General features: G+C 34.6%; 1 protein-coding gene across 1 annotated transcript in view; it reads right to left on the reverse strand.

The window, feature by feature from the left end:
* Window positions 1-455: 455 nt before the first annotated feature.
* Window positions 456-25,913, reverse strand: part of CPB1 (carboxypeptidase B1) — a 42,774-nt gene continuing 17,316 nt past the window's right edge. Inside the window, exons 9-11 of the mRNA XM_051983310.1 lie at window positions 23,749-23,951; window positions 4,255-4,339; window positions 456-820 (exon numbers count right to left, since the gene is read on the reverse strand). Of these exons, the coding sequence (XP_051839270.1) occupies window positions 633-820; window positions 4,255-4,339; window positions 23,749-23,951 (476 nt within the window). The 3' untranslated portion in view covers window positions 456-632. The remainder of the gene's footprint in view (window positions 821-4,254; window positions 4,340-23,748; window positions 23,952-25,913) is intronic.

Raw genomic sequence — 25,913 nt, forward strand, 5'->3', positions numbered from 1 at the left:
TCAGCTGGCACTATTCTCTCTCTCTGTTTCTGTCTCTGTCTGTCTCCCTCTTTGAACCTTTATCTCTGTCTCTCTGTCTGTCTATATCTTCTTCTCCTCCTCCTCTTCCTTTCTCTCAAATTATTTCATATTTATTTTGTATGTACTTTGCATTTATTTTTCTATCACCATGTTGGATCCATCTAGTAGAATGGAAATCTCTTGATGAAAAGGGTAATCTTTTTTTTTTTTTTGGTCTTCATAGTATCCAACTCAATTTATTGCCCATAGTAGAATTTAATAAATGTTTGTTGAATGAGGAAAGAATAAATTGTATACTAGAGCTTGGAGATTACTTTTTGCACAACCTCACTTTTAGACCCCCTAAATCTTTTTAAATTCTGCATACATACACAAAGTAAATATATGATTTATTCATTTTCTCATTTGCCCATTCAAATTGCCAGAGAAATAGATGGTTTTTAAATTGGGAATAATTTTTATTTTAATTAATATTAAGACATGATTGAACTAATTCTATGGCTTAAAATTGCTTTCAGGATTCCAAAATATTCAAGATGTTAAAAATAAGAGTAAGGAATGAGAATTTGCAGCTAAGACTAAGTTTTCTTGGGTCTTCAGAGCCTTTCAAATTAGTAAAGATGCTCCAGGACATAATTGGAAATATGCTTGATGGCCAGCATAGTCTCTTCACAAGTTGGTCTAATCTGAGATTCAGGGAGCAGGAAGCCATATCTTCCTTTGTCCCGGAGTTCAAAGGTGAAAGAGTATTTAATACCCTGGTCATAGGCCCAATCATCAGAACCTCCAGCTGCAGGATCTGAAACATGAAGAGAAATAGAGCCAGAATGATTGAATGAATCAATTAACAAGCACTTGTTAAGCTTAATATGTGTTAAGTACTATGCTAGGTGCTGGGTATACAAGTACAAAGAAGGAAGCAATCCTATCTTAAAAAGAAGCTTATATTCTAAGGAAAGTAAAAACAAATTTTCACATAAATATAGATAAAAATATAAAGTGAATGAATAATATATATTTAAATATGAGAGTTTGAGAGGAAGAGCATCAGCAGTTGGGGAGCGGGCTGAGGACTGGGTAAAACTTCCTTCAGAACATAGCTTTTTAAGAGAAGAAAGGAACTCATGCTGTGTAAGTTATTAGCCTTAAAGCTCAAAAAGTAGGGTTGGGCCAGATCCTAAAGGATACTAAAAGTTAAACTGAGATATTTCATCCTACAAGTGAGTAGATTGAATAGGGATCACCTGGTTAAATTTGTGCTTAAGGAAAATTATGTTGGCAGCAGAGTGGAGAGGTAGGAATAAAGCAAGAAGATCAATTAGGAGGCTGTTGTCATGATTTAGGCAAGGGGTGATGGGAGCCTGAAGCAGAGTGTGGTCATGAGCTGTCCTGATGAGACAGATGTTGTGGAGATGATAACAGCAAGATTTGGCAACCGGTTGGCTATGTGGGGTGAGGGAGAGTCAAAGATGGAAGATAATGCTGAGATCACAGACTTGAGAGACTAATAGGAGAATGGTGTCTTTGACAGAAATGGTATGTTTGGGGTAAGGAGTGGGGGGAAAGGATAATGAGTTCTCTTATAGACATTCTAAGTTTGAGGTGTCTCTGAGATTTCTAGTTTAAAATACCTTATAAGCAAGAAGAGAATAGACATGGAGATCTCTCTGTCTCTTTCCTCTCTCTATTTCTCTATCTTCCTTCCTCTCCCTCTCTATTAGTCTGTCTCTGTCTCTGTCTTTCATTGTTTCTGCCTGCTCTTTTTCTGTCTCTCTCTCTCTCCCTGTCTCTCCTAGTCCCTCTATAACTCTCTCTTTTGGTAATTTTATCTTATTTGGTAATTTGTTAATTGGCACATTGTTCACACATTATATATACATGCATGCATATGTTTTTACACATACATGTTTATATATACACCTATATAGGCAGATAACCCAGACATTGTAATCACATATATGTGACATATATCTATATATGTAACATCCAGATGTATATTAATACATATGTACATATAGATTTAGATATATAGATGCAGTATGTATTAAAAGTATTAATGCAGTTTAAATTTTAATGATTTAAAACTGATCTAGGAATTCTAGAGCATGCTGTCTTATGTGTGTGTGTGTGTGAGAGAGAGAGAGAGAGAGAGAGAGAGAGAGAGAGAGAGAGAGAGAGAGAGAGAGAGAGAGAGAGAGAGAGAGAGAGAGAGAGAGGAAGGGAGGGAGGGAGAAAGGAAAGTGGAGAGGGAGGAAGGAAGGGACAGAAAGAGGAAGAGGGGGAGGGAGGAAGAAAGGGAGAGGAAGAAAGAGGGTAGGAGAGAAATCTGCATAAAAATGAAGGCAGCTGAGGAGATCAACAAGAGAAACCTGTATAGTGAGATAAGTGAGAAGATGCTGGGACAGAACTTTAGCAAATACTCCCAGTCAGAGGCTGAGATTGGGACAGTGAGATGGCAAAAGAGCCTGAGAAGGAGCAGTCAAGGGAATAGGATACCAAAATCCACATAGAATAAAGTATGGAGAAAAAAGGGGTGATAGTCAAGGGTGAGCACTGAGAAAAGACCCTAAGATTTGGCAATGAAGAGCTTATGGTAAGTTTGGAGAGCAGTTTCCTTTGTGTGATGAAATCAGAAGCCAAATTGCAAAGGATTAAGGAAAAAGCAGGAAAAGAGGATTTGAAGACATCATATCTAAAAAGGAATTAGACTCAGAAAGGAAGGAGGAATATGGGAGGACAGATTGAGGGAAGAGGAGGGCCTAGGGAAAGCTTTTCAAGGAAGAGAAGACTTGGTTTTATTTGAAGGCAATAAGGAAGGAACTAGTAGAAGTCTGATATTTGAGGGGAGATGCAAATGAATAGGAGTATTCAACCAATAGATTTTCCTGTCCTACATTAAATTCACCAAGAAGCATCATTGTATTCTGGAGGAAAGATCATCTTCTGGAGGAAAGATCATCTTTGAAGTCTTCTTGACTTCATTTTCCTGTACTGCCTTTAAAATAATCTAGCTGTACAACCATGGGTTGTACACGTAAACTCTTGGTGTCTTAGATAATATTCCAAGACTATAATTTACAAATGATTGCCTATTGTGGCTGAGTTTTTTACACCTGTGAAAACATAGGTTAAAACAAACAAACAAGCAAGCAAGCAAACATAAAAAATCCAAATATTAAATCTGCCTGGATTTACCTCGCTAAGTATAAATGATCAAATGCATAAAATAATACCGGACGGGGTGCTGGTTTTCCAGTTCACTGTTTTCCTCTGAGAGTGTTGGTAACATTAAAAAAATGTGGAAGGATGGGAGACATTTTGAGGGTTTATATAGAATTGGAAAGAACTTTAAAGGTTATCTATTTCAACTCCTTCCTTTTACAGAGGCCAAGGGAGTTCAATGAGTTATCTGAGATCACAAGGGAGTACATGCAAGCATATATGGCCTCTATATACAGCTAGGTAGACTATATTTAAAATGTCTCTCTATATAAATAGTACATTAATATGTGCTCTATATTATGTAAAGAAGATGGTTTTAATCATTTGCAAGTATTTAAAAAATCCATATCTGTTTTTTTCCTAGGAAGCACAAAATTTTAAATGATAGTTATGATATAGAAATTGTCACCAAATTTTCTAGGATTACCTATATTGGGTGATTGAATCTGTCTGTCTTTTAGTAATTAAAGTTATGTGTCTAGAAAATTAAAGTCATTGTTTAAAAATAATCAGGAGATATATATATATACACACACATATATGTGTATGTATGTATATATATACTAACTCTATTTCACATAAACTCACTGGTCCTATGATTAAAAGAAATTCAAAGAAAATTAAGAGAAATCTAAAATAAATCAGGCAGAAATCAATTCAGAATACAAATTGAAATTGAAAATATGATGTATAGATCATGTCTGTGTTCACATTCAGAAGATATCTAATCTCCATTGCATTCATTTGTGTTTGAGGAAGAAGTAAGCAAAATATCTAGTCCTGGCACTTGGTTCTGTGGTTTGAAAGGGTCTGCCTACACCCACATCTTTTCTGAAACAGAAATCTGATTAAGATTCCAGGCTTTAGAAAAAAAAATTCACAGTTGAGCTAAAGTCACATGCGGAAGATTTTGGAAGAGAGGGTTAAATTGTCAGTCAGAAAGGGCCATGGGCATGCTTTATTGACTCTGACTAGCATTTGCTGGTGGTTACAGATGAATCAGATACTCACAGATGGTCGAGGCTCCAGGACCATAGGTATATTCTGTGCCGTGCAATGTTGCCAGTTCTTTGATTGTTGCCTTGGCCAGGTTGTTCTGTGTGGAGAATCATAATGGTAGAAAATTCAGACACTGAAATGATACCATGCATATTTCTGATTCTTGCTTTTTAATCCCTCTTCTTCCCTTCTTTCAAGCTTTTAAGGTAGTTTTCAAATGCTGATGTGATTACACCCTAGTGAGGGAGGTAGTTGGAAATAAGAATATAACCGTCATCTTTTTTTTTGGCAAGGCACTTGGGGCTAAGTGACTTAAGTGTTTAGTGGCTGGGAGCTAGATTTGAACTCAGACTCCAGGGGCAGTGCTCTAGCCACTATACCATTTAGCTACCTTAACCTTCAACTTTTTACATTTTTAAATTAAAAAAATTTTTTAAAAAGCTTTTTATTTTTAAAATGTACACATGGATAATTTTTCAACATTGACCCTTGCATATCATTGTGTTTCAGATTTTCCCCTCCTTCCCCCGACCCCCTCCTCTAGATGGTAATCAATCCAATATATGCTATACATGTTAAAATATATGTTAAATCCAATATATGTAAACATATTTGTACAATTTTCTTGCTGCACAAGAAAAATCAGATCAAAAAAGGAAAGAAAATGAGTAAGAAAACAAAATGCAAGCAAACAAGAACAAAAAGAGTGAGAATGTTATCTTGTGATTCACAGTCGCTCTCTTCATCACAAGATCATTGGAATGGGCATAAATTATCTCATTCCAACCCTTATCTTAAAAATGGTGAAACTGAGGCTCGACGTTTTGGTGACTTGTTTAAGTTCTTCACAAATTAATTCGGGATCTATATTTCATTATTCATTAAAGTACTTTTTCCCTTTTTAGATACTTGGGAATTATTAGATTTGTTTTGTTCTTTTTTTGAAATTCTTATTAAACTTGAAAACATGAGGCTATAGAAATCACTCAGAAAATATTTTGCTTATTGATGATTAAAGGTCAGTATATTAAGAAATTTCATGTGTCTTTAGGTTTAATTTGGTGCATATTACTGGCCTGTAGAATTGTTCAGATGAGAGAAACAGATCCTGGGGCTTCTCCATGACTTTAAGAACTTTTCCATATTCAAGGTGATATTCCATATCAGTTCCCTACATTTTCTCTGGTTGTCCCCCCATCCCTAGAATGCTCTCCCTCACCAGCTTCACCTAGTGACTTCTTTGGCTTCCTTTCAGTCCCAGCTAAAACCCTATCTTTTCAGAAGACCTTTCTCAATGCCTCTTGATTCTAATACCTTTCCTCAATGAATCAATTATTTCCTATTTATCCTTTGTATAGTTTTTTTTTTCTTGAATGTTGTCTACTTTAGATTGTAAGTTCCTTGAGGACAGGAATTGCTTTTTGCCTCTTTTTTTATGTCCCCAAATGCTTAGCATAGTGCCTGGTACAGAAGCAGATCTTTAATAAATGTTGATCGATTGATTGATGTAATTCCAGGAAAAAAAATAACTGGGATGGCTTTTAAAGATTTGCAGTGTAGGCTAACCTACCTTATTGTGCATTACTCCTCTTCCCACATACTACAGTCCAATCAGACCAGCCTTCTTACATTCCTCACGCATGACATTTCATTTTCCATCTCTATGTCTTTCAACTGTCTGTCCCTCACGTTTGCAATGCCCTCATCCTTCACATCCATCCCTAATCTCTTTCAAAACTTAGTTTCAGAGCCTCCTTCTAGATGAAGTTTTTCTTGATCCTTGCTCCCCTCTAGCCACCAGAATGCTCCCAACAAAACAATTTTGAATTTACATAGTTGGAATATAAGGTTCTTGAGGGCAGGGCTGTTTCCCTTGGGTCTTCAATCTTTCTATTACCAGCTTCTAATATGGTTCTTGGCATATAGTTGGCAAATACTTGTTGATTGATTGAATGGGAAGGAAAAGGAATCCAAGTTTTAGCAATAGTAAAAATCTGAAACTTAATGAAATGATATAGAAACTTTAAGTAGGAAAGACTTGATAGCCGAGGTGATCTTTGGGACCAGACTAGAAATTTTAGTCAAAGTTGGAGGGAGGGCTCCTTATAGCGCAATGAGTCAATTCCTTCATTTTATAATTGAGGAAACTTAGAACCCCAAAGAGGGGAATTAGCTTGTCCAAAGACACACAGGTAGTGAGGAGCAGAGTTAAAATGGCATCCAGGTCTTTGGTTCCCAGGCTAATCCTCTTATCACAGATCATATGGCCAATAGTACTCCATTGTCTTGGGGTTTTAGGATATAGCTCAGAGAATCTCAAGTCTGGTTAATTAGAGAAGGACTGTGTATTGCATTTCCAATTGTAGATCATTTGAAGTTAGGTAGAAAATATTTTCAAGAATTTATCTGTATACTAAAAGGAGTTGTCCTTTGTTGTCGAGCATCATCCATTTTTCCATTTTCCATTCATATTGTCTCTCCTAAGTCCCATGATGATGTGTTCATCTTTGGTTTAAAAGAGATAGTCAAATGACAATCCTTTTTTAATAACCTGTTGGCCTTATTAATAAAATGATTGCCCCCTCCAAAAAAAAGAATTTAACTATATTTTGCTGTTTTAGAAGCAGTATTATGCTTTAATAAGACTCAGAACTCTTTAGTTTTCTAGCTCCAATCCCAAAGATGATTTCCCCAAGAGAAGCAATACATTAAAATGTTCTCTTACTTCCACTGACATACTGCATATTTGAATGAATCATTTAAGCAGTAGAGCCTGAATGGGTCTTCTGGGAAATACAGATTGGAAAAACTGATTGTTTACTGCTAGGGAATTAACTACAATTCATTCTGCTTATAAAACAAGCAACATTTCCTAGTGCAGTAATATCACTGTTTCTTGTACATATGCTTGGAAATAGAAAAAAAAATTAGAATAATACAATTAAGAAAAAATGGTAATTGCTCCGATTCCTTGTCCTGAACTCAAAACCAGCTGAGTAACTTGAAGGGCTGTGAAGCCAATCAAGGGATTTGGCAGTGCTGTAACAAAAGATCTGATGTTTTACCTAACTAGTTATAAATTAGAGGGTTTAAAAAGAATTGTGAAATCAGACTAATGACTCTTAGAAAAGGCTCTTGAAATGACCCAGCATAAGCTCTAAAGTGAATTCACTGTCCATTTAAACTTTATATACTTTGGTTTTTTCTAATTTTCAGCTAGAAAAGGATACTTCCTCCAACCTCATAGAGTAAATGGAACCAAGTGCCATCATTTTCTCCAAAATGAGGTTCATACAGGGAGAAGGGAATAAGCATTTATATAGTACTTTACTATTGCCAGGCACCGTGTTAAGCACTTTTACAAATATTTTCTTATTTGGTTATCATTACCACAACTTTATAGATAAGGAAACTGAGGCAAACAGAGCTTAAGCAAACCCTCTAGGAGTTAGCTGTTGTTTAATCATTTTAAAATGTATTACCATCTGCCTCATGGGGTGTTAACTATGTCATCAATCTTTATTATTATTTTAATAGTACTAGGAGGAGGAGAAGGAAGCAGAGGAAGAGGAAGAGGAGCAATAGTAACATTTGCATTAATATCATGGACATATTATATGGTGTAGTGGGAAAAAAACCCCATGAAACTCTATTTGGGCTCCATCCCTTCCACTTCTTGGTTTTGTGGCCCATCTCTTCCTCCATATGCCAGGAAACTCTCAAAAACCATAGTTTCAGAGTAATTGCTGATTTGCATTGACAGAAAATGTCTCTCACTAAGAGCTGCTCCCTCCCCAAAAAAAGCATTATCATTTTATCTAAATTCAACCAAAACATTAGACTTTTTTTTTTCTAAATCACTCATTATTTCATATTCCAGACACTTAATGAAATTAGGATAGTGTACATGTTAGTTCATTATATGTAATTAACTAATCCTCAAAATACTTTAGAAAATAATTTCTTAGCTGGAGGGATAGTGTTATATAGTGGAAAGAATACTGGATTTGGAATTCAGAGGCCCTGAATTCAAATCCTATTTCTGGGACTATAGAGGTATCTAGGTGACACAGGGGATTCCAATATTATCTTTGTATTTGATTTATTACTAATTTACATTTACTAGCTGTGTTATTTTGGGCAAGAAGCTTTTTTGGGGAGGGTTTAACCCGATATCCCCCAAATGGAGATAACTACAATACCTACTTTGCAGGATTGTTGTATCAAAGCAGATAATATTTGTAAAACTCTTAGCACATTACCTGGCATATAGTAGGTATTAGATAAGTGCTTATTCCTTTTTTGACTCATTAAATACATGATCTGAGGTCAGTCACTCTTGGATTTCAGTTTTCTCATCTGTAAAATCATGGAGTCTGGACTATATGACTTCTGAGATCTCTTCTACTTCTGAATCTATAATCCTACAGTAAGACCCTGGTGAGGATTTTTTTTTTTTGCTCTTCTGATAATTGATGCCCTGATTCCCACTGGTCTATGATTCTCTTTTATTTGCCATTCATCAAAAGAAGATCTCAATAATTTTTTCTGTGAAGTAAGCCTCTGATCCTACAGATGAACTTCCAGCCCTTTCTAGCCACTTTCCTGAGGCTTTTCTTCTGTTCTTTTCTTTCCTTTAAGCTCTAAAATCTTGAATTATATTCTTGATTTGTTCCTAGTATACCATTTTTTCTGAGTTTTTCTGAAACTTCTAAAAATTATGAATTCTAAAATATAATTTTATATTCTTCTCTTGGCTGAACACATGGAAAGTTTAATTCTGTATATAGGAGTTTATAATTTTATCTCACCCACAGACATTTTACTTATCATATATATCCTCCCCAAAGAGGCGCTTGTGATCTTTTATCTTCCATTATCATTTTCAATCATAATTACTGTTACACTCTTAAAAAATAAGCTATTTTCAGTTGGCCACTCCTTAAACTGTTTCTGAAGTTGCAAAACCATAACCTAATGTTCCCTGATCATTTCTAAGTATCTTTTGAAAATAGTCAGCTTCTTCTTTTTTTTTTTTGAAATGTAAAATGAACATCAATGGGGCTGGCCATTATGTTTTACTGGCAATACCACCGTTGAGGGCTAGCATCAAGGCACTGGACTTATTGAGGCCATCTCATGACTTTATTTTAAACATCTCATTTAAAAAAATTCAGCTCATCACTAGGTTCAAAGCCTTGGCTTAGAAGAAAGCTATTAAAACAGTCTAAGTTTAAGGATTAAAGTATGTGTGGGAGGCTAAATTGGAGAAGGAAATAACAAGTCTGGTATATTTGCAAAGAAAACCCCAGAAAAAGATCATGTCGGACACAACCGAAAACAACTAAACAACAAAGGGGACTAATGAATATTAATGGAAATGGAGGCCTCTTTGAATTTAAATATAGAAGATGAAGTGATACAGAAATGTCTCCTGACTTTGGTGGTGGACGATAGAGCTTTAGGGTGGTTTGCATGGTGGCTGGGATGACGCAGGATTATGGGCAAGAAGGCAGGGGATGGAGTCAGAAAATTCTGCTTTTGCTATTAACTACCTTAGTGGTATTGGCTCCTGACATATAATCTCTCCTCTTTAGTATTTTAATCTGTAAAATGGTAATATTAGGTTAGATGATCATGACAATCCCTTCCAATTATAAATCTTTTTTCTTATGATTTAATGATTTAGATCCAGCTAGAACTGGATCCTTGAGATTGTCTTGGCTATCTGATGCCCTCATATTACAGGTGAGGAAACTGAGACCCAAGAGGTTACATATCTAAGGCAAAGATACACATGTAGTAATGGCTAAGATCTGAACCCAAGGCTTTTAACTATACATTTAGGACCATTTGGTATCAGCTTGAAATGTTGGCTTTTGGTCTTTGGAAAGTTCAAAATAGTTCTTAAGCTCTGGGTATGTCACAGTTAGCCAAACTATGATGCTTCAGGCTTTCTTCAGCTGATAAATCCTGGTTTGTCCTTTGGAGGAGATCAGGGTGCTTCATCAATGTTAGTTTCTGGTAGACACAACGTGTCTAAGGTTCTCTGGTTCAGAGACATAGCGTGTGAAGGGTACACTCAATGGAGAGCATAACTTCCCACTACTTCCCATGCTAAGAGCTGTCTTGGGAGGGGTGAGTTCCCTCTCACTGAGAGCATTCAAGGGGGAGTCTGGCTATTGCTTGCTAGCAATGTTATAACTATAATTTCCTTTCCTTTGAAGAGTCTCTGATTGGAGAATGGCTAAAGGAGTTGCAGGAAATCCTTACAGAAGTACAGATGGTGTAGAAAATATGATGCATTTGGGGCAGTTCCTAGCCCTGCATTCCTTTCTCCTCTCATAGTACTATGGTACCATTCATGGAAACTTTTCTGTTCTTGACTCAATCTAAGATTTGCTGGAGCACGTTTTATGCTGCATTGAAGGATAAAAGCAAATAAAATATAAATTAGGCCAGAAGCAAGCCACTTACAGGATGTTCTCCAAGGCGTACCATATTTCTTCTTATCTCTGAACTTTTGCTCATGCTGTGCCAGCCTCCTTGCTTTCCCTCTTCAGTTCTTTATGGTTTTCAAGCCTCCTTATTTCCCCATTCAAAACTCATTCTTTTTCATTTATTATATTCTGGTTTTAAAAAGATCTGTGACTGATAACATCCATTTGCTTGACTTGGCTCCAGATGATAATGGCAAATGGAGACAACGGTAGCTCATGGCTGATGGAGTGGGGACTGGGAGGTCAGGGACACTGGGAGGTCCTGTCTGCCCCAGAATACTTTATCAACTAACCTGCCGTTGTGCCTGAAATGGACCATTAGAACAAAAGCATGCCAGACTTAGAACCAATTATGGATGGTCAGTAAATCCAGTAATTTCAAAATCACACGATTGTAGATTTAGAATTTGAAGGAACTTTAGATAGCATTTAGTCTTAGGATTTTGCAGATCAGGAAACTAGGCCCTAGGACTGGTGTTAATCTTTTCTCCTGATATGAAGTTCTTTGGCATTATGGCCAAGCTTATAGATCCCTTCTTGTAATGATGTTTTTAAATGCAAAAAAAAAATAATACAAAGTAAACACATAAAAAATGGAATCTAATTCAGCTTTCAGAATGGAGTGCTAAATGGTTAGCCATCTCAGTATGGGTGCTCACTTATGATAATGCAAAGAGAAAGATTATCATCAAGGGCAGCTTCCTTCTTTCTATCCAGGAAGCTTCTTCTTGTGATAAGAAACAACTAATTCAGAGAGAAAATAGGGAAAATTTGACTTTTGCAGTTCTGGTTGGAAAAGAGAAGCCCCTTAGACCTTAGAAACACAAGTCAAGATCTGAGCATGAGAGATACGAGACAACAAACATGTTTCTGAGAAAAAAAGGGCAATTAAAGGACTCAAGATTTTATTAGGAGGGCAGAGAGTAAATGAGGAAAAAAGAATGAGGAGAAATTTTGGCTCGCGAGAGAAGGGACTGTCGGTCTTTAAAGGCCCTGTGGGATGTGTGAGAATGCTTCCCCTGATTTAAAACAACTTTTCCTTCTTGGCTGATGGATGTGCATTTTTTGGTAGCTATGTAAAACTGGGGTGGGGGGTGGAGGGAGAGGGAGAAGAAGGGTGAGTCAGCTGTAGTTACAAAGTCCCACTGCATTCATTTACTCTGGTGAACAGCCAGGTTCCTTCCAAATAAACATTTAAAAGTACTGTGTAATCGAGATGACCTAGCCCTCTTGTATTTGAGACTTGTAGAATGTCTCTTGCTATTTATTAACAAAAATACTTAGGATTCTGTGAAAGCCCCAAATATCTTTTGCCAAGAATATTTTGGAGTAGTCTTATCCTTATTTCAAGCAAAACAGAGATAAAAAGCATAAGGATTAACTGTAGATCATTTCAGGAAAAATCAAGTAAAATGAATGGAAGAATATATTGGATTTCATACTTCTGCTAGATAATGCTTATTCCTTCATACCTCTGCCCAATTAATCTTCTGAAACAACACTGTGTGTCACTCCCCTGCTTAAGACTTTGTAATAGTCTCAAAGCATACATCGAATTGTCTGCCTCACCTTTCCATTGGGATCTTATCTTTTACTACTCTCCTGTGTGAACCTTGAGTCCAGAATCTTTTGTTTTCCTATGATTTTTTTCACTCTTCTCTTCCTTTAAATTCATCCTCCCTCAACAAATACATCTAGATTTACTCTTCTTCTTTTCCATTTCAAGACTAGTTTCTATCATATTTCTGCATTTACTTTAATTGATTTACATATATTGTTTCTCCCATTGGAATATCAATTCTTTAATGGCAGTAAACTTTTTTCCTTTACTTTAAAAAAAAATCTATCTATAAAGTATGGAACACAGAAAGTTCTAAATAAATTCTTGCCATGAGTGGATTCTTACAAACTTATTCATAATGTTTTTCCTATGCCTTTTTGTTTGTCCAAATCCTATCCTTCTTTAGTTCCATTTCCTTCATGAAGTCTTCGATTAGTTTAACCCATATTCTCTAGCCCTTTTCTAAACTTTTAACTCAGAGTCTAAATCTGCTTATTGCTCCTTTCCCTTAGTAGGGAAAAAAAAAAAAAAACAACAACAACTTGTAGAACAGGGCAGGGACTATTGCTCATTTTATCATCTTATCTCTAGTCTCTTATACATACTTGGCACTTAATGGACACTTGTTGAACTGGATTGATTTATGATAGCCTCATACAAATGCTTCCCTCTCCCTCATCCTCCAAATTCAATCAATTGTCAAATCTAATCTCTTCTACCTCCACAAGATTTCTGGCATCCAAAAGGCTCCCTTAGGCCTCTGGGATAAAATACAAACTCATCTTTTTGGCATTTAAGATCTTTCACAAACTTGCTCTGACCTAAATAAGTCTCTAGACCTATTTCTCATTAATCTCCCTGAGGTACTCTATGTTCCAGCCAATCTGGCGGCTCCCCAAACATAACAGTCTATCTCTGACCTCTGCACCTTTAAACAGGCTCTTCTCTGGCTGAAAGCTCCTTCTTTTCACTTATTTTTTGGAATTCCTACCTCCTTTTGATGCTCAGTGTAAGTATCAACTCTCCTACATAAGAACTTTCTTGTTTCCCTTTCTTGTTAGGAATTCTTGTTTTCCAAAATAAATATGCATTTACTTTATTTATTTTTTGTGCATATATATATATATATATATATGTATGTATGTATACTTATACTTACTTTATTTTGTGTCCACCTTTTTAATCTCTATTATATATTTTTCCCTAGTAGAATGTAAGCCTCTTGAGGGTATGACTTATGTTGTATTTATTCATTTATTTATTTATGTTGATATTTATTTATTCATATGTCTATCTGTCCATCTCTTTCTCTTTCTCTTTCTCTCTGTTTGTTTTTATATCTTCCAAGATCTAGTATAATTTTGATATAGTCATGAATATTTAACATGAAAATACATGTTGAAGATAGAGCAAGATAGTGAAGTACAAGCATGAACCCAGAAGAACCCTTTCAATGTTCTCTAAAATAAAATGTTGGAATGGCAGAGTCAATGAAAGGTCAGAGGGAGACTTTTTTTCGAGCCTAAGATAACTTAGTTTGGAGGTCACACTTGCAGTAGTAAGAGAGCCAGTCAACTACTGGAGAGCAGACCACTAGATTACAGTTTCAGGGCAGAGAGGAGTGCTAGAACTTGGGGCTCTAGTACAACAGAAGCCCTTCCTGGATACAGACTAGAGCACAGGCCAGGGCATTAGTGATTACACCTCTTCCTGTATCACTTTGGAAACACCAAAAGTTTGCAGACCTCAGAACCAGCTTTGAAAACAGTACCATGAAAGAGACTGAAGCTTAGGGACAATAACTCCTCATTCCCAGGTGAGCAGAGCCCAACCATCACATAAGGTTCACAGTCAAGAAGTAAGTAATTTAGAACACAAGGTTTTGCAAGGGTGAATGTTGAAAAGTATCTTTACATGTATTTTGAAAATAAAAAGCTATTATTAAAATAAAAAAAAGAAATAGGAGGGGAAAATAAGCAAACACTAATAGTGACAACAAATATTGACCATTAAAAGCTTTTATAGTGGCAGAGAAGACCAAGATATAAATTCAGAAGAAGACTACAATGTAAAAAAGCCTCAAAATAAAATTCTAATTTGGACCCAAGCCTGCTACAAATTCTTAGAAGAGTTAACAAAAAAGATAAGCGTGGTAGAAGAAAAATAGGAAAAAGAAATGAGTTGATAAAAGAGACAACCCCCCCCACCTTAAATGGCTTAATGGTAAAAGAGGCATAAAAGTTCCCTGAAGAGATAACTATAAATATGTATATATATATTATATTTAACATATATTTTCACATATTTAACATATATTGGATTACCTGTCATCTAGCGGAGGGGGTTGGGGGAAGGAGGGGAAAAGTCGGAACAGAAGGTTTTGCAGAGATCAGTGTTGAAAAATTACCTATGCATATGTTTTTTAAATAAAAAGCTATAATAAAAAAAATTCCCTGAAGTAAGTATTCCTTCAAAAGCATGATAGGTCAAATGGAAAAGGAAGTCAAAGAAAAGAACTTAAAAAGCAGAATTAGTCAAATGGAAAAAAGAGGTTCAAAAGCTCACTGAAGAAAATAATTTCTTAAAAATTAGAATTGGGCAAATGGAATGTAATGACTCTATGAGACACCAAGGAACAACAAAACAAAGTCAACATAATAAAAAAAATAGAAGAAAATGTGAAATATCTCATCAGAAGAACTACTGACCTGGAAAATAGATTGAGGATAGATCATTTGAGAATTATTGAACTACCTGCATTTTGTTATTCTTGTTATTCCAGTGCCAGGCCTGGAGTCAGGAAAGCATATCTTCCTAAATTCAAATCTGGCCTCATATAATCACTGATTGTATGATCCTGGGTATGAGCTAGAGAAGAAAATGGTGAACCAGTCCAGTATATTTCCCAAGAAAACCCTCAAAAAAGGTCCCAAAGAGTTGGACATAACTGAAATGACTGGACAACATAGATATCATATTTCAAGAAATTATAAAACAAAATTGCCCTAATACCTTAGATCCAGAAAGTAAAATAGAAATTGAAAGTAGATTCTTAAATGAAAACTCCCAGGAATATTATAGCCAAATTTCAGAGCTCTTAGATCAAGGATAGTAACAGCCAGAAAGAAACAATTCAGGTATAATGAAGCCACAGTCAGATCACATAAGATTTGGTAGCTTCAACATAAAAGAAGCAGTGGGTTTGACATCCTATATTCTGGAAAGCAAAAGAGCTAGTATTACAACCAAGAATAACCTAGGTGAATATAAACTTTCAGGGGAAAAATGGATACTTAAAGAAGCAGAGAACTTTCAAGAATTCCTGGTGAAAAGATGAGCTGAATAGAAAATTTGACTGCAAACACAACATCCAAGTGAAATACAAAAATATAAACATGAAAGAGTAATCATAAGAGATTTAAACTGTTTACATTACCATATGGAAAGATGACCATTTATCTATCTAAACAATTATTAAGAACTTTGTCATCATTGGTTTATATATAAAGTCTATATAGAAAGAGGACAGGAGTATGAGTTGAGGGGATGATTTCTCACCCTCTCCCAATGAAGGGATGAGAAAAAGGGGGAAGGGAGAAATAGAATGAGAAAAATTTTCTCACATAAAAGAGGCTTGCAAGGAAGAATTTTATAGTTGAGGAAAAAATGGAGGGGTGGCAGGCAATGCTTGAGCCTCATTCTCACCTGAATGGATTCAAAGAGAGAAAAATACACGTATATATAGTTATATCTATATCTACATATGAGGAGAGGGAGATAAAAGATAAGAGTGAGGATTATAAAAGGGAAGGTGAGTTAAAGTTAATGTGAAACAGTGTTCAAATGCAAAACAGACTTTTGAGAAGGGACAAGATAGAAAAAGAGAATATAAACAGAAGAAAATAGGATAGAGGGAAATATCCAAACTGATAAAAATAGAAGTCATTCCCTAGTTAATAGATAGTCAACAGATATGAACAAGCAGTTTTCAGAAGAATAAATTAAAGTTGTTTATAGCTATATAAAACATTTCTAAATTGTTATTGTTAGAAAAATTCAAATTAGACAGCTCTGAAGCACCACTTCATATGTGTCAGAAATGACAAATGCTGGAGAGGATAAGAAAAAATAGACACACTATAAACTTTTGGTGGGATTGTGAACTTGTTCAACCATTCTGGAGAACAATTTGGAACTATACTCAAAGGCATAAAAAGCTGCATATTGTCTGATCCAGCAACATCACTGTTAAGTCTGTATCCCAAGGAGATCAAAGAAAATGAAAAAGGATTTATAGCAGCTCTTTTGTGATGGCAAAGAATTGGAAAATGAAGGATGCTCATTAATTAAAAAATGGCTGAAGAAGTTAAGGCATGTTTGTGATGGAATAGTATTGTGCTATAAGAACTGAGGAGGTGATTTCAGAAAACAAAACATAACATATCAAGACCTATATGAACTGATGCAAAGAAAATATGAAGAACCTGGAGAAGATTGTACACAGATATAGCAATGTTTAATGATCGGCTGTCAAAAAATGGGTATTCTGATCAATACAATGACTGGAGACATTTCCAAATAACTCATGATGAAAAACTACACATGTCAAGAGAACTAAATGAAGAACTCTGAGTGTAAATTGAAATATAATTTTCTTGCTTTCTTTATTTTTTTGAGATATGGTTAATATGGAAATTTGTTTTTCATGATTCTACACATTTAATTGATATCATCTTTGCTTGTCTTTTCAGTGGGTAGGTGAGAGATGGGCAAAAAGGAGAGAATGATGAATGCAAAATTTTAAAAAAAAGTGAATGTTAAAAATAAATAATACATTTTTAAAAAAGAAGAAAATTCTTAAATTGAATTAAATTATTGTTTTCCAGTATTTTCTTGTGTACAAATGCTGTCTCCTCAACAAGATTTTAAGCTCTTCTCAAAGATAAGGATCATGTCTTTTTTTATAGCCTTCAGAGTGTCTAGTATTATTCTAGACAAATAAGAGGTAATCAATAAATATTTGCATATTCCTTGACAGACAGAGAATTTCAATGGGATAGAAATAATGGCTCTTAGAATTGAAAAGTAGCTTCAAATATGGCAGGAATATCCTAGGTATCGTGTAATGGTCATTTTCAAGATTTTTTTGAGACTAACCAGTTCTACTGGGTGGCTAGCAGTTAGACTGAGAATTGGACTTAGAACCACTATTTCTGAGCGGCTGTAGGCCTGGCAAAGGAGCTGAGAAAACTTCATTAGGAGGATAACGGTATGGAGCAACGTCCACCCACTTCCTTATTATTTTAATTTTTGTTTAGGATATCTTATTCCCATTTGTCGATACAAAAAGAAAACATGGAATGGACTAAAATTTGTACTTGGAAAAATTTTGAGTTCGACTTCTCATATTTCTGGATATATGAGCCCAACAAATTTATGGAATTTTTCTGAGTCTTAGACTTTTCTACTAAGTTCCAAATTCATTTTGTCTTGATTAATAATAGGAATGATAATAATAATGATACTTATTATTTATAGGTCATTCAAAGTTTACTTAGTGCTTTAACCCAATTGAATATCCAGGTTAATACCACATAAATTAGAATTTTAATCCAGAAGCTTAATAATGAATAATAATCGAGTGTATTGGAGACAATAACAGAGTCCTAGGTTCTAATACCAGTGTGTGCCATTAATTAGCAGTTTGACTTTGAGAAAAGTCATTTAGAGTTTTGATTTGTTGTGAACAAAATATGTAAATATAAAATGAGGAGGTCAAATTAGGTGATTTCTAAGGTCATTTCCAACTTTAATATTTTCTCCTAATATAGAGATAATAAGATGAAGCCTAATATATCTTAGTGTAAGTCAGAGGCGTCCTACTCAAATAGAAACTGGGACCATTAAGTCAGATATAATGATCCCTCTGGGGCATAAATTGATTTAGAAAACCATATAGTACCATTTTCTATTCTCTACTGTATTTCTTATGTTTTGTTAAATATTTCCAATTACATTCTAATCTGGTTTGACAGCCTCAGGAACATTGTAAATTGCCCCATGGATTGCCCACTGGAACCTATCATGTAAACTGGTTGAATATAAGGACTTTGACTTTCACACAAAAACTTCCAGATACTTACAATATTGCTTTTAAAAATTATTCTATAAGCATTTATTGGATTTATTATCTTTAATAGGAATCACCCAAGTTGGGCAGAATTTTTGTCTTCTGCTTAAACTAGGTACGTTTTTCTTCCCACCTATGTTTCCATCTGTTATTCTGATAATTTCATCAATCTTTTTCTACTTTGGATGGATTCAAGATGACAGAATTGGATGCTAAATCTGTGAACTTTTTGATCAGTTCTTTTATCTTAAAACGGAGTAGTTTGATTCAAAAACAGGCAGAAATAGTTACAATACAACAAAAATTATAGTCAGAATACTGGTTATATAGTCATTGCTTTGAGACTGGTAATTGGTTGATGAATTTTTCATCTGATGCTAAGATATCTTCTGTCTCTTGTACATCACTGTCATAACTATATGTACCTGGCAGAAGAGTACTAAGATGTACTCATACACAGATGTAATGTGGTAATGGAAACCTGGCTCATAGTCTAGAAAAGAACTATGTCCAGAACTGGATTTGGGGCCAGAAATCACATGACCAAGTTTTCTTCAGGGCTAGATTCTTCTAGTTTGGCTTCCCTTATACTACTTAAGTGATTCAGAACAACAATGTGCAACAGCTGTGGGAACTCCTACTCTTGGGAGAAAGAAAGAATATATTTACTTCTCATCACTCAAGGCTTTGCTTGAATTTTCCAAGTTGGAAAAAAATGTTTCCCACTTTGTTTATTTAGTCTACTTGTATTAAAGAGACCTTAAGATCTCCCCACTATTTCCTTCATTCTTTCATCCTCTAAGATTTTCTAACTTTTTCTGGGAACTACCTTTGATCAGGAAGGGTTGTTACTCACTTTTATGTATATCTTAGTTAACAGCCCATAGTATACATCTTTTTAACACTTTGTATTTTTTTTTTTTTGGCTTATAGGATTATAAATTTACAGCAGGAAGATACCTTATAACAGGTGCTTTTTTTTTTTTTAACAGTTCTGCCTTCCTGCCTTGCCTGCCTGCCTGCCTGCCTGCCTGCCTGCCTGCCTTCCTTGTTTCCTTCCTGCCTTTCTTCTTTCCTTTATTCCTTGCTTGATGGAGGCACTGAATTTGGGCAGGCTTAGAGGAAAAGGGAACAGTTATCCTTAGTTATACAGTAGAGGTTTAAAAGTGGTGGCTTGAAATCATTAGTCCATAAAGGAAATCAAAACATTTGATGGAGAGTTGAAATTAGAAAATAGGATTTAGAATCGAAAGGGATCTTAATTCTTAGTTTATCTCTTTCATATAAAACATGAGGAAACTGAACTTTAATAACTTGTCCAAAATGTTAGTCTGGATTGGAACCCAGATTTTCTAACCATGTTAAAATTTTTTCCCATTTTTTGTCAATCATGCATATATATTTTTTGAAGTTTGATACAAATTATAAAAATCTATCACATATCACAAATTGCACCTTAGAGAAACAAATGGGGTGAAATAGGAATTGTGCAAAATAAGATTTAAAAAAAGTTTTATAATTTTTTAAAAGGCAAACATCTGTGAATGTGTGTTCCTTGAGGGGGAACTTACTAATTTGGGATATGGCTTAGCTGAAATTTAGAATTTGGATGAGCTTGATAATGCTAACTTCAGATTTTGCTTTTTGGTTCATTTTAGTAATCAGGAATGAATCAATCACTTACAAAGTACTAAATGAAACTTAAGGTAACTTCTGACTTCAATGGATGGAATTGAAGAGCTAATCACTAGAAATAGGAATGAAGTTTTTGAGCTACCTGTCATCATATAAAAAAATGGAAGATGATAGGAAGAAGATAAGAGTGATAAGCTTTTTATTTCTCCCTAAATTTTTTAGTTGTGTTTGGATAAAAGTAAACTTTAGGGAGGAGATAACAGTTTTGTAGCTTGTGTTTTTCGGGTTTTGGAGGGAGAGAAGACGTTGATGAGCATTTTACTTGGGGCTTAATCTAATTTTCTTGTTATGATCAGAAATCAAGACAGTATTAATATAGGTGTCCAGGAACCCTGCCTCATTCTACATTAGCCTAATTATCTTGATTTTAAAGTGAAAAATTATCTCTAAAAGAAAGTATTTATGGTCCATATGCTTCTATAATTTATTCATGTTACCTTAGGTACAAAAAATTATTTGACTAAAACAATATGATCTTTTAAATCTTGGGTCTTTTCTTGGACCAAATTATGGCAGGAAATGGGAATGTACTGCATGTGATTTTGGAGGCAGAATTTATTTACTGGATTATTTTTTATTGAGAACAATTTTAATACTTTAGACTTTGTCCAGGATACTAGCTGGTCAGAGCCATTTGGCTGGTAATATAATCTCAATTCTAAAAACTCGGAAAGTGTATACTGCCAGAAATAATAAAAACCTATCTGTATTTTCAGAAGACAATAGGATGTGTTGGCAGGAAGGGATGGAAGAAATCTCAGAGGGATATTTTGAGATAAGGCTTCCCTCACTAGCATTAATTTTAGTTTGTAAACATAATAAGTCAGTAAGCTGAAAAAACCACAATTAGATGAGTTGATTAATTTGGAAAAGTAATCATTTTAAGTTTTTCATTCTGGTATCTTGCTAATCAACACCTTTAAATATATAATTGGTTTAACTTTATATTTTTCTTTAATTATTTTTTCAACAAAATAGCTCAAACTCTCTATTTTTCCATGATTTAAATGAATTTACATTTTTAAAGTTATCAGCTCATTCCAGTCTTTTCTCCTTTTCTCAAATAATATGCAACACAATTCAATCGAAACCCAGCCAAATCAAATCAAATCAAGTGAAGCCAAAGCTAAGGAGTATATGTCTAATACACGCAGGGAGCTGGGGAAATGAAGACAAAATAAAACAAAACAAAACAAAAAAACTATTCCTATTATTAAGGAGCTTACATTTTTTCTAGGGACTGGATAAAATATGTAAACATAAATAATGTGAAAGTGGGATCCCTTGATAGAAAAATAGCAGAATTTGAAATATTCATTTGATAACACAATAGTTCTGAGATAATGAGAAAGTTGAAAAATTGATGAATTCATAAGAACGTTCTGTTGAGAATCAGGACAGTGAAGTTCTAGCTAAGTCTTATCTAGTCTTGATAGGTTGCTAAATGCGATGTGGTCTTGGAAAAACCATTTTTCCTTCTTCTGGTATTATTTTTGTTACTTTTGTAATGAGAGGATCAGTCATTGAGGTCCTTTTTAGCTCTAATATTTATGAACTATGCTGTTCTTTATGGAATACAATCAGAAAATCCAAAGATCATAGGATTTAGATAAAAAGGATCCTAGAGATTATTTAGCCCGACATTCTTTTTTTGAAGGTGAGGGAACTGAAGTGGGGCTCAAAGAGTTTGTGAGACTGTCCTACAACAGTATAAATAATAAGTTGCAGATCCAGGTTCATTCATTCTAACTCAGGTTTATTGATTCTAAACTCAGTGTTTTTTCTACTCTATTATATATCTTCTCTTCAATGAGAAGCTTAAAATGCATTAAAAGAATGCCTATGTCAATTTTGATTTATATGTAGAAAAACAATTAAAATAATCCAAAGAAAAGTTAGGATTTTTCTTTTTGGCCCAGAAGGCAGAAATAGGGGGCAATGAATAGATGTTGAAAGAAGTAAATTGGCTTGGAGGAGAAAGAGAATTTCAAGCAATTAAAGCTAGTTAAAGATGGTGTGGTAAGGCTTGGTGCTACTGGTTTTCCTATAACTGGGGACTATTAGGCAAAGACAGGATAACCACAGGTGCTGGTGATGTTGTAAAAAGGATGCTTGGTCAAATCTGATATACTGTGATGCTATATCTTCGAACTTTCTTTGTTCTAGAAGAATTGAATATCTCCACTCTTTTTCTTTTCAAAAAATATTTGCGGTTACATAATTCATTTAGAAAAACATAAAACAAACTGCGCCAATACAAAACAAAATATTCCACTTCTTATAGCTGCTGAGTTTATGTATTGATTGTTCCTAAATATTAATTATACGAGAAAGCCAATACACACATATGTAACACTTTATATGATATAATATTTTGGATCAAATAAATGGATAAAACTTTACACTGTTTCTCTGTGGGATGGAGAATTTCTATTCCTACAAGCCAAGTGTTCCTTAATTTCTAATTTTTCAATTTTATTGTTCCTGAATTGAAACTAGCCATTTTATCTTTTATCTGTTATTTGTGTACAGTCTTGACATATTTCTCATAGGGAATTCCCAGGTGAGGAAATTCCCTCTACTAATGTGAGTTGTTACTTTTTTTTGCTGTCACAGTTTTGGAAAATTGCCTAGAATATTTAGTAATTAAGTGACTTGCTCAGGGTCATAGAGCAATGTATCATACAAATAGTCTTTATATAATGCTTAAGTGTTTGAGGTCACATTTGAACTTAGAGCTTTCAAACTTTAGGTCTATTACTCTTTGCTGTGCTATCTAATTTCTGGGTTGAATCAGAGGTAATACTTGAACCTGAATCTTTGGGGCTCCAAAGACTAGTCTATCTACTATCATTATTCATATTTAGTCACGTCTGACTTTCCATGACTCCATTTGGGATTTTCTTGGCAGAGATAATGAGGTGGTTTGCCATTTTCATCTCCAGCTCATTTTAGAAATAAGGAATCTAAGACATACATGTTAAGTGTATTTTCAGGATCACACAGCTAGTGAATGTCTGAGGTTGGATTTGAACTCATATAGATGAACTCTTCCTGGCTCCAGGCCTGGTGTTCTATGTAATATGGCACCACTTAACTGCCAAATCTGACCGCTACTAAATTTTACCTCTGTCTACTCTAGTTCTTTTGAAGAATTAAATTCCTTAGTACATATGTATGTACATATAATGTATTATATGTATGTATTGTACAATACATTGAATGTACAAGAGATTCACATATTCCTCAGTATAATCTTATTGTGAAAAATGTGTGTGATGAAGTAGCTTTGTCGATCATCCCCCAAATCTCTGTAACTGAGTCATGTAAGTCAGTTCTTCATTGAAGCAAAAGGTAATATTAGTACTGTCATTTTGAAATTTAACTAATAAACCCCATATGACATTCTGACCCATACAACAAATTTATATTTCCCTTTGCTGCTTTTCTTTTAGGTCACTTAAGATTCCTTGAAAATATGTGAAAACTTTCAGAATGATCCCTTAGATTCTTTTCCTCTAATCATTGCAAAAAGACCCAATAATGAAATGATAAATTTGATAGACATGACATACTTCTTTTTCCTGGCATTTAAAAATGAAAAATTGTTGCTTACTTACCAACTCAACATGGTTCTTTGTGAGGGTATAACTTTTGGAGTAAGGGTACAGCATCATCTGGGAATAGGAGTGAACTGTCACATAAGCTTTGATAGAATTAAGGTTTTGGCGGATGAACTTCACCAGGGCTTGGGTTTCTTTTTCAGACTCAACTGCAGGTCCACAGTATGTCTCTGAACAAGGGTTGTCAGAGGCTCCAATTTCTATAAGAGAATGCAATATGATTATTGATCGCTAACTCATGAACGAGATGCCCAATAGAGCATATTAAGTTTTCAAGTTACAAAGCCAATAGCTAGAGTTAAAATGGAATGTTAAAAATGATCCTCAATGAAGAAAGGCCTGGAGAGATCTACATGAATTGATGCTGAGAACATTGCACAGAGCCACAATAAGATTAAGTGATGATCAACTTTGATGAACTTGGTTCTTTTCAGCAATGAAGTGATTCAAGGCAATTCCAGTATATTTGTGATAGAGAGACATCTACATCCAGAGACAAGACTGTGGGAATTGAATGTGGATCACAATATAGTATTTTCACCTTTTTTTGGTTGTTGTTTGCTTGCTTTTTTCTCTCATTTTTTCTTTTTGATGTGATTTTTTTTGTGTGCAGCATGATAAATATGGAAATATGTGTAGTATAATTGCATATGTTCAACATATATTAGATTACTTGCTTTCTAGGGGAGGAGGGGTGAGGGAGAAAAATTTGGAATATCAGGTTTTGCAAGGGTGAATGCTGAAAACTATCTTTCCATGTATTTTGAAAATAAAAAGCTATCATCAAAAATAATACTCAAGCATGTGTAGTATGGCTGCCTTGGAGGCATGAAGACTTGGAATCAAGCCTTGGATTTGTCTATGACCTTAAGAGACTCACTTAATCACTTAGTGCTACAGGTTATTCCCTAAAAATATAAAATTAAGAATGGTGTCAATCTGCAATAGGAGAGAGAGTTTCCCCACTGATGAATTCATAAGTCTTGCTCCATCTTCCCCAAACAGAAACAATGTGTATGGTAGTGGTGTCAAACTCAAATAGTAAACTGTCCATAAGGATTCTTATGGGTCACCTATTGACTTAGAAAACCTATGTTCCATTGTATTTTCATTTACTTTATTAAATGTTTCTTAACTAAATTTTGATCTGGTTCAGTGTTGGGGGCTGCATATGTATATATATGTACATGGACTATGTGTTTGATATCTTTGGTGTAAGGGTATATAAAAACTATATAGGACTTCTCACAGTGAGATTGGAGGAGATTGGTAGATTTTTCCTGTTAATATTAAAATGCCTAAAATCATAATTCTTTATTCTTCTCTTCTATCCTCAGAATGCATGTGGCATGCATAAAGCTTATAGGATTTTTTACTTTGAAATGTGGGATGGCTTATTTCCCCGCTAATATGAAAATATATAGATCATTAATCTAATGTACCTTTTTCCACAAAAGCCTTCACTGCAAAATCATTAGCTGTTAATCAAAATTTTTGGTAATAAGCCCCTCTAAACTTATTACTTCATTATTTCAAAAAAGGAAAATAAAACAAAACAGAATATTGTCATGTGTCCAGCAGAACATCAAAGTGGATTCAAAATATATAACAATAAAGCTCTCTATACTTAGCTGGACTGGTGCTTGGATGACCCAAAAATAAACAAAAAACTAAAACAATAGTTTATGGCCTAACCCATACAATACCCAACAAGTTTTGGGTTTATATCACCATATAAAGCCAATGTAGTATCAGGTGGGCTGGGTACCAGTGAACAATGACAGCAACTCCTCTCCCTCCCCCCCCTTCTTTGACTACTATTTGACTCATCATATTATTTTTTCTCTTATATCCTCTTTCAATTGAGGGATATGTTCTGCTTTTTCCTTATAAATTACTAAAATTACATCAATTAGCTCTGAGCCCCCACCTAGTTTGTTAAATATTTTTTATGAAACAAATCAGAAAAGCCTCTTTTCCTGGTTTATCTCTCATTTTATGACATTTAAAAGTGATTCTATAAAGACAGTGAAACTGCCAGTTGTTTCAGTCTTTACAGATGACAGTTAAACTGTAACGCTGCAAAATTCATTCCTTTTAAAGATAGAGTAACAGTATTCATACTCCCTGTGGGAAAGTCAATTAAAGCTGGTGTTATACTT

This window comes from Antechinus flavipes, chromosome 3 (genome assembly GCF_016432865.1).
Source record: "Antechinus flavipes isolate AdamAnt ecotype Samford, QLD, Australia chromosome 3, AdamAnt_v2, whole genome shotgun sequence".
Taxonomy (NCBI): Eukaryota; Metazoa; Chordata; class Mammalia; order Dasyuromorphia; family Dasyuridae; genus Antechinus; species Antechinus flavipes.